General features: G+C 56.0%; 1 protein-coding gene and 1 pseudogene across 4 annotated transcripts in view; both read left to right on the forward strand.

Annotated features, from left to right (window-relative positions):
- The window catches only part of LOC102407057 (protein HIRA), a 46,401-nt gene that overhangs the window by 22,089 nt on the left and 11,768 nt on the right, over positions 1-12,544 (forward strand). For all 4 annotated transcript variants that reach the window (XM_025267151.3, XM_044929862.2, XM_044929861.2 and 1 more), the window contains 5 exons: positions 435-548; positions 2,032-2,102; positions 2,326-2,431; positions 3,988-4,239; positions 4,843-4,928. In XM_025267151.3, coding sequence (XP_025122936.3) covers positions 435-548; positions 2,032-2,102; positions 2,326-2,431; positions 3,988-4,239; positions 4,843-4,928 — 629 coding nt within the window. The remainder of the gene's footprint in view (positions 1-434; positions 549-2,031; positions 2,103-2,325; positions 2,432-3,987; positions 4,240-4,842; positions 4,929-12,544) is intronic.
- Positions 6,748-11,801, forward strand: LOC123465046 (annotated as a pseudogene).

Raw genomic sequence — 12,544 nt, forward strand, 5'->3', positions numbered from 1 at the left:
GCAGGACACTCGCCCCAAAGCCTCCCAGCCCCCAGGCCCAGGGCCCACGCCTCTGATGCAGCTCTCCCGTCTCCCCACACCGGCCATCTGCCTGCCTCTGGGATGAGAGCCCACTGGGCCACCCATGTGCATCTCAAATTTGGTGTAGGGCAGGCGTTCCCAGCCCTTGAGGACCACCGTGTGGCAGGTTAGGAAGGGGGCCACGAGCGAGCGAAGCTTCATCTGTTCCCAGCCACCCTCCTTCCCCCGCACCCCGCCTGCGCTCTGCCTCCTGCAGATTCTCAGGAGCATGAGCCACCCCACCCGACCTGGTCTGCGGAAGACCGTCTTCCGCCAGACTGGCCCCTGGTGCCAGAAAGGTTGGGGGCTATCACTGCAGGGCACCTGCCTGGTGCCTGATTAGTTGTCGATTGGCCTTTGTTGTTTGACTTCAGAAATTCAACCCTAAAATCTTCAAGAAGAAGCAGAAGAATGGCAGCTCCGCGAAGCCCAGCTGCCCGTACTGCTGCTGTGCCGTCGGCAGCAAGGACCGCTCGCTGTCCGTCTGGGTGAGCCCCCGGGGGCGGGGGTGGGCGCTGTCCGTCTGGGCGAGTCCCCTGGGGCGGGGGCGGGGGGGTGCAGGGAGAGGAGAGACCCCACTCTGGTGGCGGGCAGTGGGCTCCGCCCTGCGCGGGGCCCAACCAGGAGAGGCTGGCGGGCTGCCGCAGACCCTGGGTGCAGGCGCAGGGGGCGCCGTCGGCAGCCAGGCTGCAGTTGGCATGCGGCGCCGGCCTTCCTTTCCTTTAAGAGACCCTTTATATCGACACGGAGCCCCTGGGGGGCTGCAGCGTGCAGATCGTCAGGTGTGGCTTCCGTGTAGCCCAGGCCACCCCTGGCCCCCTACCCCGGCTCCTCGCCGCAGCATGCACCTTGTGCCTGGGTCTTCCTATTTGGGGCTTCACACAATGCAGTTGCCTAGGGTTTATGGTCTGCACCCCATCTAGCTTTCACTTGGCGTGTCATGGTTGACATTTGTGTGTTGCTGCGTTAACGGTAGTTTATTCCTCACGGTTGACTCCCTGTAGACAGTGGGTCTGGAGTTGCAGGCCTGGAGGTTATCCCCAGCTGCATTTGCAACAGTTGTTGATGGCAGAGCAATCCCCGACCCTGCCCCAGACCTGGGCTGGTGTGTCGTGGGCGGTCCAGCGCACGCTCCCTGAGCTCCATCCCTGGTACTCTGAGCAAAGCCTCGGTGCTGGAGCTCAGGTCGACCGGTCCCCCGCTTCTGAGGGCCTGTGGGCGGGACTGTGGGTAGAGGGCCAGGCTGGGTCTCTCTGGAGAGAGGACTAGGAGGGCGAGGTTCCCATGGGCTCCAGGCTCCAAGTCCAGCCCCATCCTCAGGACTGGGCTGGCCGCAGGGCCTCCTGCCCACGAGGTGGGTTCCCAGGCCCTGGCGCAGGTGGGCCAGCCCCGTGTGTGGGAGCCCGACCTGCTGAACGTGGGGGCCTGTGCTCGGCTGCGTGGGGACCCTGGAGCGTGAGCACGCAGGTCAGGCAGGAGCGTGGCCTCGGACGCAGGCTTGCACGGGATGTGTGTGACGCGCTCTGCATCACGCTCTCAGTGGGCAGTCCAGTGCCTGACTTTAGGAGAGTGTGCTGCATGTCCCAAGACAGAAGAAAGCGGTTAGTAGTGGCGACCCGGGGCCTGGTCCAGGGCAGCGTGAGCCCAGGAGGTGTGTGGCGCCGCCCCTGCGGAGCCTGGGTGCGCACAGGGGGCTGGTCCTCCGTGATGCTGTGTTGTCCTGGGACCTGCCTTGGCTGCCTCCTCCCCTGCGGCCCTGGCCCCATCCCTGCTCGAGAGGCCTTCCGGAACCCCTGGGCGTCGCTGGTCGTGTGGTGTGTGTGTCTGGCAGGCTGGGGCCGCCGCTGGGCCTTCTGGCGGGCTGAGCAGACATGGAGACGCCCTGTGTGCCCGCGCAGCTGCACTGGGGTCTTTGGTGGTGGCTCTGAGCCAAGTGGTCGGGGAGGTTTCACTCGTTCACTTGCCTTCCAGCTCACATGCCTGAAACGGCCTTTGGTGGTCATCCACGAGCTGTTTGACAAATCCATCATGGACATCTCCTGGTAAGCTGGTCTCTCGGCTCGAGGCATGGTCTGGCAGAGGGGGTGGCACCCGCTAGAGCCCGAGGCTTCGTGTGATCAGGGCTGAGTGGCTGGGCCCAGGGTCCCAGCCAGAGCAGACCCCAGTGTACGTGTGAGGGGAACTGTAGGGCCTAGAGCCCTCTGGGATGGGCGCGGGGCTTCTCTCCAGGGCTTGCGCCTGGCTGCTGACAGCCGTCTCTCTTAGGACCCTGAATGGGCTGGGCATCCTGGTATGCTCCATGGACGGCTCCGTGGCCTTTCTGGACTTCTCCCAGGACGAGCTGGGAGACCCCCTGAGCGAGGAGGAGAAGGTAGGAGCCATGTAGCTCTGGGGCCCTTGCAGCCTGCACAGACTACTGCTTCCTGAAGCGCCCCTGGGCTCAGCCTCTTACAGCCTGTCACCCTCACAGATGAAGCTCTATTCATCCAGAATCCGTCTCAGTCATGAGCGGGCCTGGGCGTCTTTCCTTGAGCCTACAGCCGCCCTAGCAGTGCTCATGCCAGGAGCGCGGAGGGGCTGCCGGGCAGCCGTCTGTCCCGTGTGCTGTGCTGACGCGGCCTTGGGTCGGCCGTCAGGACAGGGAGGGCGCCCTTTCCTGGCACTCACATCTGCCAGGCCCAGGGCCGTATGTTCCCCCCACCCCCCCTTCAGGCAGGGCTGATCCATCTTGCTAGCCCATGAGCAAGCTCCTCCTTGGTTAGCCTGAGGTCTGGGGGCAGAAGCCTGCGCCACCTGTGGCCAGGCCGAGCCTCCTCCGCGCGTGGCCTGCCCAGGATGTGCGCCAGCGCGTCCTTGGGGCCCTGCGCGGGCCAGCACAGCTTTCCCTGCCTCGGCTTGGAGCTCACTTCCCTCGAGCAGGCCCATGCCAGCTCTCCTCTCTAGGGGGCCACTGTTGCTGGGAGCTCCTTGGAGGCCTCTGAGGGGACCCCACTACGACATCACCCTTTGGGCGTTGGGATCTGCCTGGCTCAGGGCCCTGAGCCAGCTTGGCTCCCATAGTCCTGACCCGTGGGGGGGCGACTGAGTCCACCACCCCAGCTCTTCCCTCCCCCCGGTCAGCAAATCCGGGTGACCTCCCTTTGCCCTTGAGAGCCGTGACCGGCCTGGGTGCAGGCAGGGCCCCTGCATTGGAGGCATGCTAAGGCTGAGCGATTCCTGATCCGAGACTCCAGGGCCCAGGGAGGGGCTTGTGGCCCCAGGCCACCCTGCGTGGGGTCCTTCCTGCTGGGCAGGTCCCCGCTGCCCCTGCTTCGGTCGCTAGTACCCCCAGTGTGCGTCTTCTGCTTGTGCCACCAGCCACACCCACGTGCTGAGGCCACTGTCCCCAGTCCATGAGTGGCTCGTGGCCCAGGACTGCTGAGGTCTGGGAAGGTGGGCAGGCCCTGCTTGTGATGGTTGGGATGTGTTGGGAGCCACACAGGCAGAGAAAGTTTCCCCTGGCCCGTATGCCAGGCTTTCCCTTGCTCTCAGGTGGGGACCTCCAGCCTCGTGGGGCTCCTCTGGCTGTGGGAGGAGGTTCTGGGTCTGGGATCTGGTTCTCAAGAAGCTTTTGGGTCCTTGCAGTGGTTTAAGAGCCTCATGTTACAACCCGAGGGTCTCGATTTCAGTTCAGCGAGAGTTTCTTGCTATTTGTTCTGCATCAGACCTGCCATAGGGTCAGGCATTCACTCGCATCCCCAGGTGTAGACGCCTTGAAGGCTGTGAGCACCCAGGGAGGGTGCAGGGCCGCTCCTGACACGCAGTCAGCAGCAGGCAGACAGCAGGAGGGCTCGGGGCCCTGCCCAGGGCCCTGCCTCTCTGAGCGGGGACCACTCACAGCTGGCCCACGGCTGGGCAGCATCACACCCCTCACTCGGCCTTCCCCAGAGCCGCATCCACCAGTCCACCTACGGCAAGAGCCTGGCCATCATGACCGAGGCCCAGCTGTCCACCGCTGTCATCGAGAACCCTGAGATGCTGCAGTACCAGCGCAGGCAGCAACAGCTGGACCACAAGGGCCCCGCGGCCAGGGACGCCGGACCCGCGGCCAGGGACGCTGGACCCGCGGCCAGGGACACGGGCTCCGCCTCCTCGGTCGCCGGCGTGGTCAATGGGGAGAGCCTGGAGGACATTAGGAAGGTGAGGGCCAGGCCCGGCGCCCCAAGGACACCGCCCGCAGCCTTCCCAGGGGGGTGGACACGGGGCAGTGGGCCTTGGGCCCTGCCCTGCGGAGACTGTCAGCTCCGCATCTTTCCCTGGGCGCCGTGCTCCCCTGGGGTGCAGGTGAGGGGGATGGGAAGGGCACAGACGGAGCTGGGGGCTAAAACCGTCCCAGGAGCTCGTACAGGGCGCCCCCCACCCCACGTGGAGTGCATACAGGGTGCGACTGGAGCCCTCGGTTATGAGCCTTTGGTGGGAAGTTTTTACGAAGCACGGTTTAGAGACAGGAGGTCAGGTCTCGCCCGGTAGGCGACTCTGCGTGGAGCCTGTGCCTGCGGGTTCGTGGCTGGCCCAGCATGTGTTCACTGCCTGGAGGCCCAGTCAGGTGGGTGCTGGAGGTGGAGGCAAGGGGCTGCTGGAGCCACTGCCCCTCAGGGTGAGGTCGAGCACACGTCCTGAACCAGGGGCTCCGACTGGTTGCGTCCAAAAGGCTGTCGCGTGGGGAGCTGGGCTCACGTCCTTGCAGGCCTTGCCCGCTCACAGGCACTGACGCGTCTCTCGTTTGTTTCTCTCCTTTGCCAGAACCTTTTGAAGAAGCAGGTTGAGACGCGGACCGCAGACGGTCGGAGGAGAATCACGCCTCTCTGCATAGCGCAGCTGGACACCGGGTACTCGCTCTCCCTGCGCCTTCTCTGGCCTTCTCTGGGCGCTCTTCCTCTCTCCTTCCGCCGGGCAGCTCTCACCGCCCAGCCTTCACAGGCTCGTGGGCAGACGGGGGCAAGCTGAGCCCAGGTCCTCGGAGCCCCGCTCCCTGACGGCGCTGCAGGTGGGCTTGTGGAGGTGCCTCCGTGGCTCTGCTGTGTCCACGCAGCTGGCCCCGCTTCATTGAAGGCGCCAGGGCGAGAGAAGTCAGGCCGGCCTTCCTCTGTCTCTTTTTACGCTTTCGTAGCATCCTTTCTCAGTAGGAAAGAAACGTGCGTGATACTGAAGGCCGTGTCACCCGCGGCCCAGTCTCAGATTCCGTCACTGTTTCACTGTGCGGTCCGCATCTTCCGTTTGTTCCTGGTTCTTGACCTTGCGTCCACTTAAATAACTGGTCCTCTGAAGCACTAGCTTGCAGAGGGTCCAGGTGCCAGCCTGTGAACGCGCCGTGCCTTACCTAGCCAGCCCCGTGCCTGGACGTGCGGTGTGTGCGGAGGGCTGTGCCTGTCCGTGCGTCTGAGCACCGCTCTGTTCCCTCGGTGCACTTCCCAGAACTGAGCGTGCAGGGCGGGGCCCAGACGGGCAGTGGCCTCGGTGGGCGTCCACTGCTGTCGTGGCATCTGTGGTCGGGCTGGCTTTTGTGTTGGTCATTCTCCCCACAGTGAGGACTCAGAGGGCGAGTGTGAAGAACAGGCTGTGGACGAAGGTGACCCGCTCCCCTCTGCCCGTCTGCACGGGCACCGTGTGCAGCAGCGCTCTGCGGTCTGCTCGCTCTCCTCCCGGGGCTGTTCTGAATCTCACCTGAGGGCTGCGGAGACCCTCCTGGGGTCAGGTGTGCATGCACCAACCGGAACCAGCCTCCAGACTCCTCGCCCAGGGTGGCTTCTCTTGAAGGAGCCTTTTCCCCTGAACCTACCCAGGCACCGTCCCCATCCGCCTTTCTCAGGACCAGGTGAAGCCCAGCTTGTGCGGAGCCTGACCACCTCAGAGCCACGGGAGGGAGGGCTGTACGGATGGGAGACGAGGCTGGGGCTTCTGTCCTGTGAGTCCTGCTGAGGAGGCAGGGTGGTGCCTGAGCCAGCTTTCTGCCCTGGGGCACGCGTTTCTTGCACCCGACTTGATGCTTTTGATCTTAACAACTTTTTCTCTTGATGCGCATGTCAAAACAAGTAACAACAGACTAGGTAATTATTAGCTTAACTAATCAAGAGAAAAGAGAAAGTGCAGATATTTAAAATGGAAAGAAGTGGGAAGCAATCACAGATAAAGAATAAACCAAAAGGGTGAAAGATACTTCTGTTGAACTTTGCAAATAAATCTGAAAATAGATTATTTTGAGGAAAACAAAAGTTAGCGAAACTGAAGGAAATGTATACAGATGAAGTCTTACAGAAGAAACGGAGGACAATTGTCACAGAGGTAACCTACCAAAAGCCACCAGACTAAGACAACTTTGTGGGAAAATTCTAACAAACTTTAAAGAACAAATCATTCTAATATCAGGTTGGTGCAGACGTAATTTCAGTTTTGGATCGTGAATTTTAAATCCTTATAAGTAGGCTCAAACACATCTTTATCAGTCAAAATAGGAACCATTGCAATCAGCAATTACATTTTTGCCGACAAGAAATAAGTTTATTCCTGTAACGTAAAACCCAACAAACTTCGGGATCCAGCAAACTTGGAGAGCCTTCTCTGATCCTGCTGGGCATGGAAGTGTTTTCCGTGCAGAAGTGCTGTCGAGGCACTTGAAGTGCTACTCACTCGGCAAGAGGTCAGGTGAATATGGCGGATGAGGCGGAACTTGCTAACATCGCTTGTGCGATGTGCGGTCAAGCGCCAACACGGAGAAGAACTGGCCTTTTCTGTTGGCCGTGCCAGCTGCAGGCCTCACAGTGTTCAGTGCGCCCCGTTGATGTACTGAGCATGCTCCTCAGATGTACTGGTTGTGCTGAAATTCAGAAAGTTGTAGTGGATTGGACCAGCAGCAGAGCATCTAACAGGGACCATGACCTTTTCTGGGTGCAAGTTTGGTTTTGGGAAGTGCTTTGGCGCTTCCTCTCGGTCCGCCAACTGAACTGGTCATCGCCAGTTGTCGTATACAACCCATTTCCCACTTTTTGTCTCATGTCACAACCCAGCCGAGAAATGGTTTATTGTTTTGTAGAATAAGTGAAGATAAGACTTCGAAACGATGATTTTTTGATTTCTGGTCAGCTCATGAGGCACCCACTCATCGACCTTTTTCACCTTTCCAATTTGCTTCAAATGCTGAACAGCCATAGAACGGTTGCAGTCGGGTTCTTGGACACCTTCTCACGTGGCTCTAATAGGGTCAGCTTCAGTGACGCTCTCAGTTGTCCTTGTCAGCTTCTGACGGCCGCCCCTTCACTCCTCTTCACGGTGCTCGTCTCCTTTGCAAAACTACTACAGCGCACGCTCGCTCGCAGGCCCTGGTCACGTGTGCTGTTGATGTTGTGAGTTGTCTCCACTGCTTTTACAACCCATCTTGAACTCAAATAAGAAAATCTCTCAAATTTGCTTTGTGTCTAACATCGTTTCCACCGTGTAAAATAAATATAAAATGCACAGCAAATAATAAGTCATTAGCAAAAAGATAAAGTGAGAAATGGACGGTAAAATGATATATAACATAATCACATTTTATTTAGAATATATTCCAATATCAAAGCACAAATTTCAATAGTGCAAAACCACAATTATTTTTGCATCAACCTAATAATATTGAAAATACCTCTAGTGCTTAGAAAAAGAAGGAAAACTTGCAAAGTCATTTTTTTAAATCAACACTATATTGAAATTTCACAATCAAAATGTGACAGAGATACAGTACATTTCTGATCAATCTCATTTCAAAATGTCAATGTAAAATTCTAAATTAACAAACTGAACCTTACAATGTGTTAAATGCTCATACACTATAAATAAGTAAAGTTTATCTCAGGAAAGCGAGATGGTTCAGACGATTTGGGGAAACTTACTTTACTCCTACCTTTCAGTAGATCAAAGTAAATTATTTGGTCATCTCTGTAGATGCTTAAGAGGCATTTTTATTAAGTCCAATATCATTCTTATTTAAAACTTAAATAGGAATAGATGGGTGTTTATTAAACTTGATAAACTTATTTCAAATTAAATTTGAAACCTGAACAGATGTCTGCTCCTGTGACAGTCATTTAACCTTGTTCTGGCGACGCCAGCTCACACGGCCAGACGAGAGAAAGGACCAGCTCACACGGCCAGACGAGAGAAAGGACCAGCTCACACGGCCAGACGAGAGAAAGGACCAGCTCACACGGCCAGACGAGAGAAAGGACCAGCTCACACGGCCAGACGAGAGAAAGGACCAGCTCACACGGCCAGACGAGAGAAAGGACCAGCTCACACGGCCAGACGAGAGAAAGGACCAGCTCACACGGCCAGACGAGAGAAAGGACCAGCTCACACGGCCAGACGAGAGAAAGGACCAGCTCACACGGTCAGACGAGAGAAAGGACCAGCTCACACGGTCAGACGAGAGAAAGAAGAAATCAGAAAGGAGGTGGCGCGGGTGCTGATAGTCAAGGGTGATGTGATCCGCGCGAGAGTCAACTGGAAAAGCTGCCACAGCCAGTAAGAGAAGACCAGGTGCCTGGGAACGAGCAGCCACGTGCCGTCGAGTAGCAGCGGTTACCTTGGGAAGGTGCGAGGAGAGACGTCGTGTCGAGCAGCCGCACCTAGGATGGCACAAGCGCAGGAGCTCTTTATGGAGAAAAGCATTAAACTCTGCTGCAAGACCTAAAAGAAAGTCCACAGGAACAGCTAGAAGTGCACACCACTTCCTAGATAGGATGGCTCAGTGTCGCAAAGGTGACAGACCTCTCTCAGCCGATAAGCACCACAAACCACCACGGGGCAAACCACCACAGGACGTTTCAGCAAAAGACAAACTGATTCTGAAGTTTTCTAGAAAAGTACACGGGGCGGCTGACGTGTTCTGGAAAAGATCGGTCAGGAGTCGAGCCCCGGAAGTGAAAGCCCAGAAGCTGTAGCCACAGGCGTGAGCACTTGCGCATAATAGAGCAGTGGCCGCAGTGAGGCGTCAGGACGGACCCCCCTGGACACAGGCAGTGCAAGGCTGCACACACTGGGCGAGAGAGGGCCGGACGGCGCAGGTCAGTCCCTCACACGGAGCACATAAATGAACTCAGCATGGCTTAAAGACTTAAACAGAGACACACAACCACAAAGCCCCCAGAAGAGGACATAGGCCAGCATTCTCTGGCCTATGCTATACCAGCGTTTTCTTACGGGAGTAGAAATAGCAGCAGAAATAAACAAATGACTCTGTTTTTCCCGGTTATCATGGTGTGAGGAACCACAAGCAGCAGAGTCTCCCACGACACCCTCTATGAAGCGGTGCCCAGAGTCCTGCCCGGGAACCAGCCAGAAGTGTTTGGAGATGGGGGAGCTTCAGATCAGCCTGAAACTGCCCCTCAGAAGGACAGACGGTTCTCGGGCGCCATCAGGCTCAAGTCCACTCCCCACCCCAGGCTCTCCGTGTGTGTCCTGGGGAACAGGAGCGCTGCGATGCCGCCGCGGCTGTGGACACCCCCACATGGACCTCGAGGTGCTGAAAAAACTCAGCAAGAACAAGAAGCTGGCCAAGAAACATGAGGCCTTTTGGGGGCTTCCTTTGTGGCTCAGCTGATAAAGAATCCGCCTGTAATGCAGGAGACCTGGATTTGTTTCCTGGGTTGGGAAGATCCCTTGGAGAAGGGAAAGGCTACCCCACTCCAGTGTTCTGGCCTGGAGGATTCCATGGATTGTATAGTCCATGGAGTCACAAAGAGTCGGGCACGACTGAGCGACTTTCACGTTTCGTGTTCAACATTTGGCTTCAGAGTCTCTGATCAAGCAGATCCCACAAATCCTGGGCCCAGGCCCGAACAAGGCTGGCCAGTTCCCTTCCTTGCTGACCCACAATGCGAATGTGGTGGCCAAAGTTGATGAAGTGGAGTCCACGATCAAGTTCAGATGAAGAAGGTGCCGTGTCTGGCAGTGGCTGTCAGCCAAAGGAATATGACAGATGTCGAGCTTGTGTACATCCACCTGGTTGTCATCTTCCTGGTGTCATTGCTCAAGAAGAATGGACAGAACGTCAGGGCCTCGCACAGTAAAAGCACCGTAGGCGAGCCCCAGCGTCTGTACTAAGGCCCAGCTTGATAAACCAAAAAAGATAACAAGCAAATGAGATTGAATCAAACTCACAATCAAACTCACACCTCAAAGGAAACTGTGCACAGATGAAAAGACAGTCTGTGGACTGGGAGGAAGCACGTGCAGACAACACAACCACCGAGGGCTTAATCTCCAAAATGCACAGACAGCTCATGCAGCTCAGGTTTAAAAATCCAAACGTGGGCAGAAGACCCGAGTAGACGTTTCTCCAGAAAAGACACAGATGGCCAACAGGCACGTGGAAAGACGCGCAGCATCACTAATTGTTAGAGAAATGCAAATCTAAACCACAGTGAGTGAGCACCTCACAGTGGTCCAAATGGCCGTCACTAACAAGTCTGCAAGTAGCAAACGTTGGAGAAGGTGTGGAGAAGAGGGAGCCCTCCCACACCACGGGTGGGAAGGTCAGTCGGCGCAGCCGCTGGGAAAAGCAGGGAGGCGGTTCCTCAGTGGCCCAGCGAGCTCACTCTGGGCACGTACCTGGCGAAAGCTGTCGTTCAAAAGGGAATGCACCCCAGTGTTGACTGCAGCACGTCTACACTAACGAAGCCGTGGAAAGAAGCTACGTTTCCATCAACAGATGGGTGAAGATGCAGTATATTCATACAACGGAATGCTACTCAGCCATATAAAAGCGAAAGAACGCCATTTACAGCAACGTGGATCGACCTAGAGAGTATCATGGTGCGTGAAGTGAGTCACAGACATGCCAGATGACGTCACTCACGTGTGGAATCTAAAACATGACACAAATGAACGGATCTGTAGACAGACAAGTTGCGGGGTGGAGAACAGGAGTGGCTGATGAGCAGAGGGCGTGGGGGGGTGTCGTGGGGGCTTGTGGGTTAGCAGACGCAACGGCTACATCTGAGATGGGTACTCTTGCACAGGAGGCTATACTCCCCTGTGGTAAAGCGTAACGGAAAAGAATGTATGTACATGTGTAACTGAGTCACTCTGCTGTATAGCAGAAACAAACACGACAGTGTAAGTCAGTTATACTTCAGTAAGATAAATAGTTTTAAACATATGGAGCCCCATCTTACAACTTACAATTTTGCACAGCTCAGAAATTTTTCAGAGAATAACATTCTGAACATTTCAGTTTTTTTTTTAAAATAACCTCAGCGGTAAAAAACTCTTTCCTACAAATTACACAAAAGTTAAACCCCACAAATACAACGTGTTTTTGCAAGAAAAATTACATGGTAAGTAGTCAAAACACAACATCCTGGGGAAAATATTTCCTGTCCATACAGAAGTTGTTAAAAATATGGTAAGTAGGTCTTAATAATACAGACCAGTAATCACACAGAATAAGGTCTTAATGTGGGTCGAGACTTGCTGTTAAATGTCTTAGCATGCCCGATCTCAGAGCACTGATTACAATAGTAATGTTAAAATTACAGATGCGGTTGGCTGGCTGGCCACGAGATACACACTCACGTGGGCAGAGACCATGGCCGTCGTCTTCACCACCGTATTCCCAGCATTGGGCACACAGTTGCTGCTCAATACATACTGACGGGATGAAAAAAAAAAAAAAAATAGAAAAATAGATGACAGAAATGAGCAAAGAGTTCACAGAAAAAGAGTGTCAGATATTTCTAGATTAAAAATTTTCAACCCTGCATCAAAATAATTGTAAATTAAACCCTGATGCTGGGAAAGACTGAAGGCAGGAGGAGAGGGGATGGCGGATGAGATGGTTGGATGGCGTCGCCGATTCAACAGACACGAGTTTGAGCAAACTCCAGGAGATAGTGAAGGACAAGAAGCCTGGCATGCTGCAGTCTGTGGGGTTGGACAGGACTGAGCGACTGCACAGTAAGAAACTTGCAGTAACGTACCACTTTCATCTCAGATAGTCAGAGGAGAAGAAGTTTATAAAACCGGTGGTGAGTGTGTGCAAAAATGGGCAGCCATACACAGCTTGTGAGGTGGACCTCACAGCAGGACCCCGAGGACGGTTTATCCAGAACCGTCTGTGGACGTCCCACTTTTCCTTCTGGGAATTTATCCCCCGTAGCATGTGAAGTCAAGCTGGGGCGACAGGTAGAACGGCAGGCGTGCCTGTGCTTCCCGTGTGCTGTCCTCGGCGCGCGCTCGGGGCTGCGTTGGTCCGCACGGCAGCCCCGTGGGGCGGGCGGGCGAGGCGCCCCGGGCCTCTGCGGAGCCCTGCGGTGCCTCACGGCAGCACCAGGAGACCGAGGCTGTCAGCCGCTCCTCGGAGAGGCTGGGCGGGAGGCCTGGCGCGTCCAGGCCGCCGCAACGGCAGGGAGGCCCCTGTGCCCTGTTTCCCAGCCCCGAGACATGCTTGCCCGGTTAGCCCTCAGATCAG

The sequence above is a fragment of the Bubalus bubalis genome, chromosome 17 (genome assembly GCF_019923935.1).
Source record: "Bubalus bubalis isolate 160015118507 breed Murrah chromosome 17, NDDB_SH_1, whole genome shotgun sequence".
NCBI classification, from domain to species: Eukaryota; Metazoa; Chordata; class Mammalia; order Artiodactyla; family Bovidae; genus Bubalus; species Bubalus bubalis.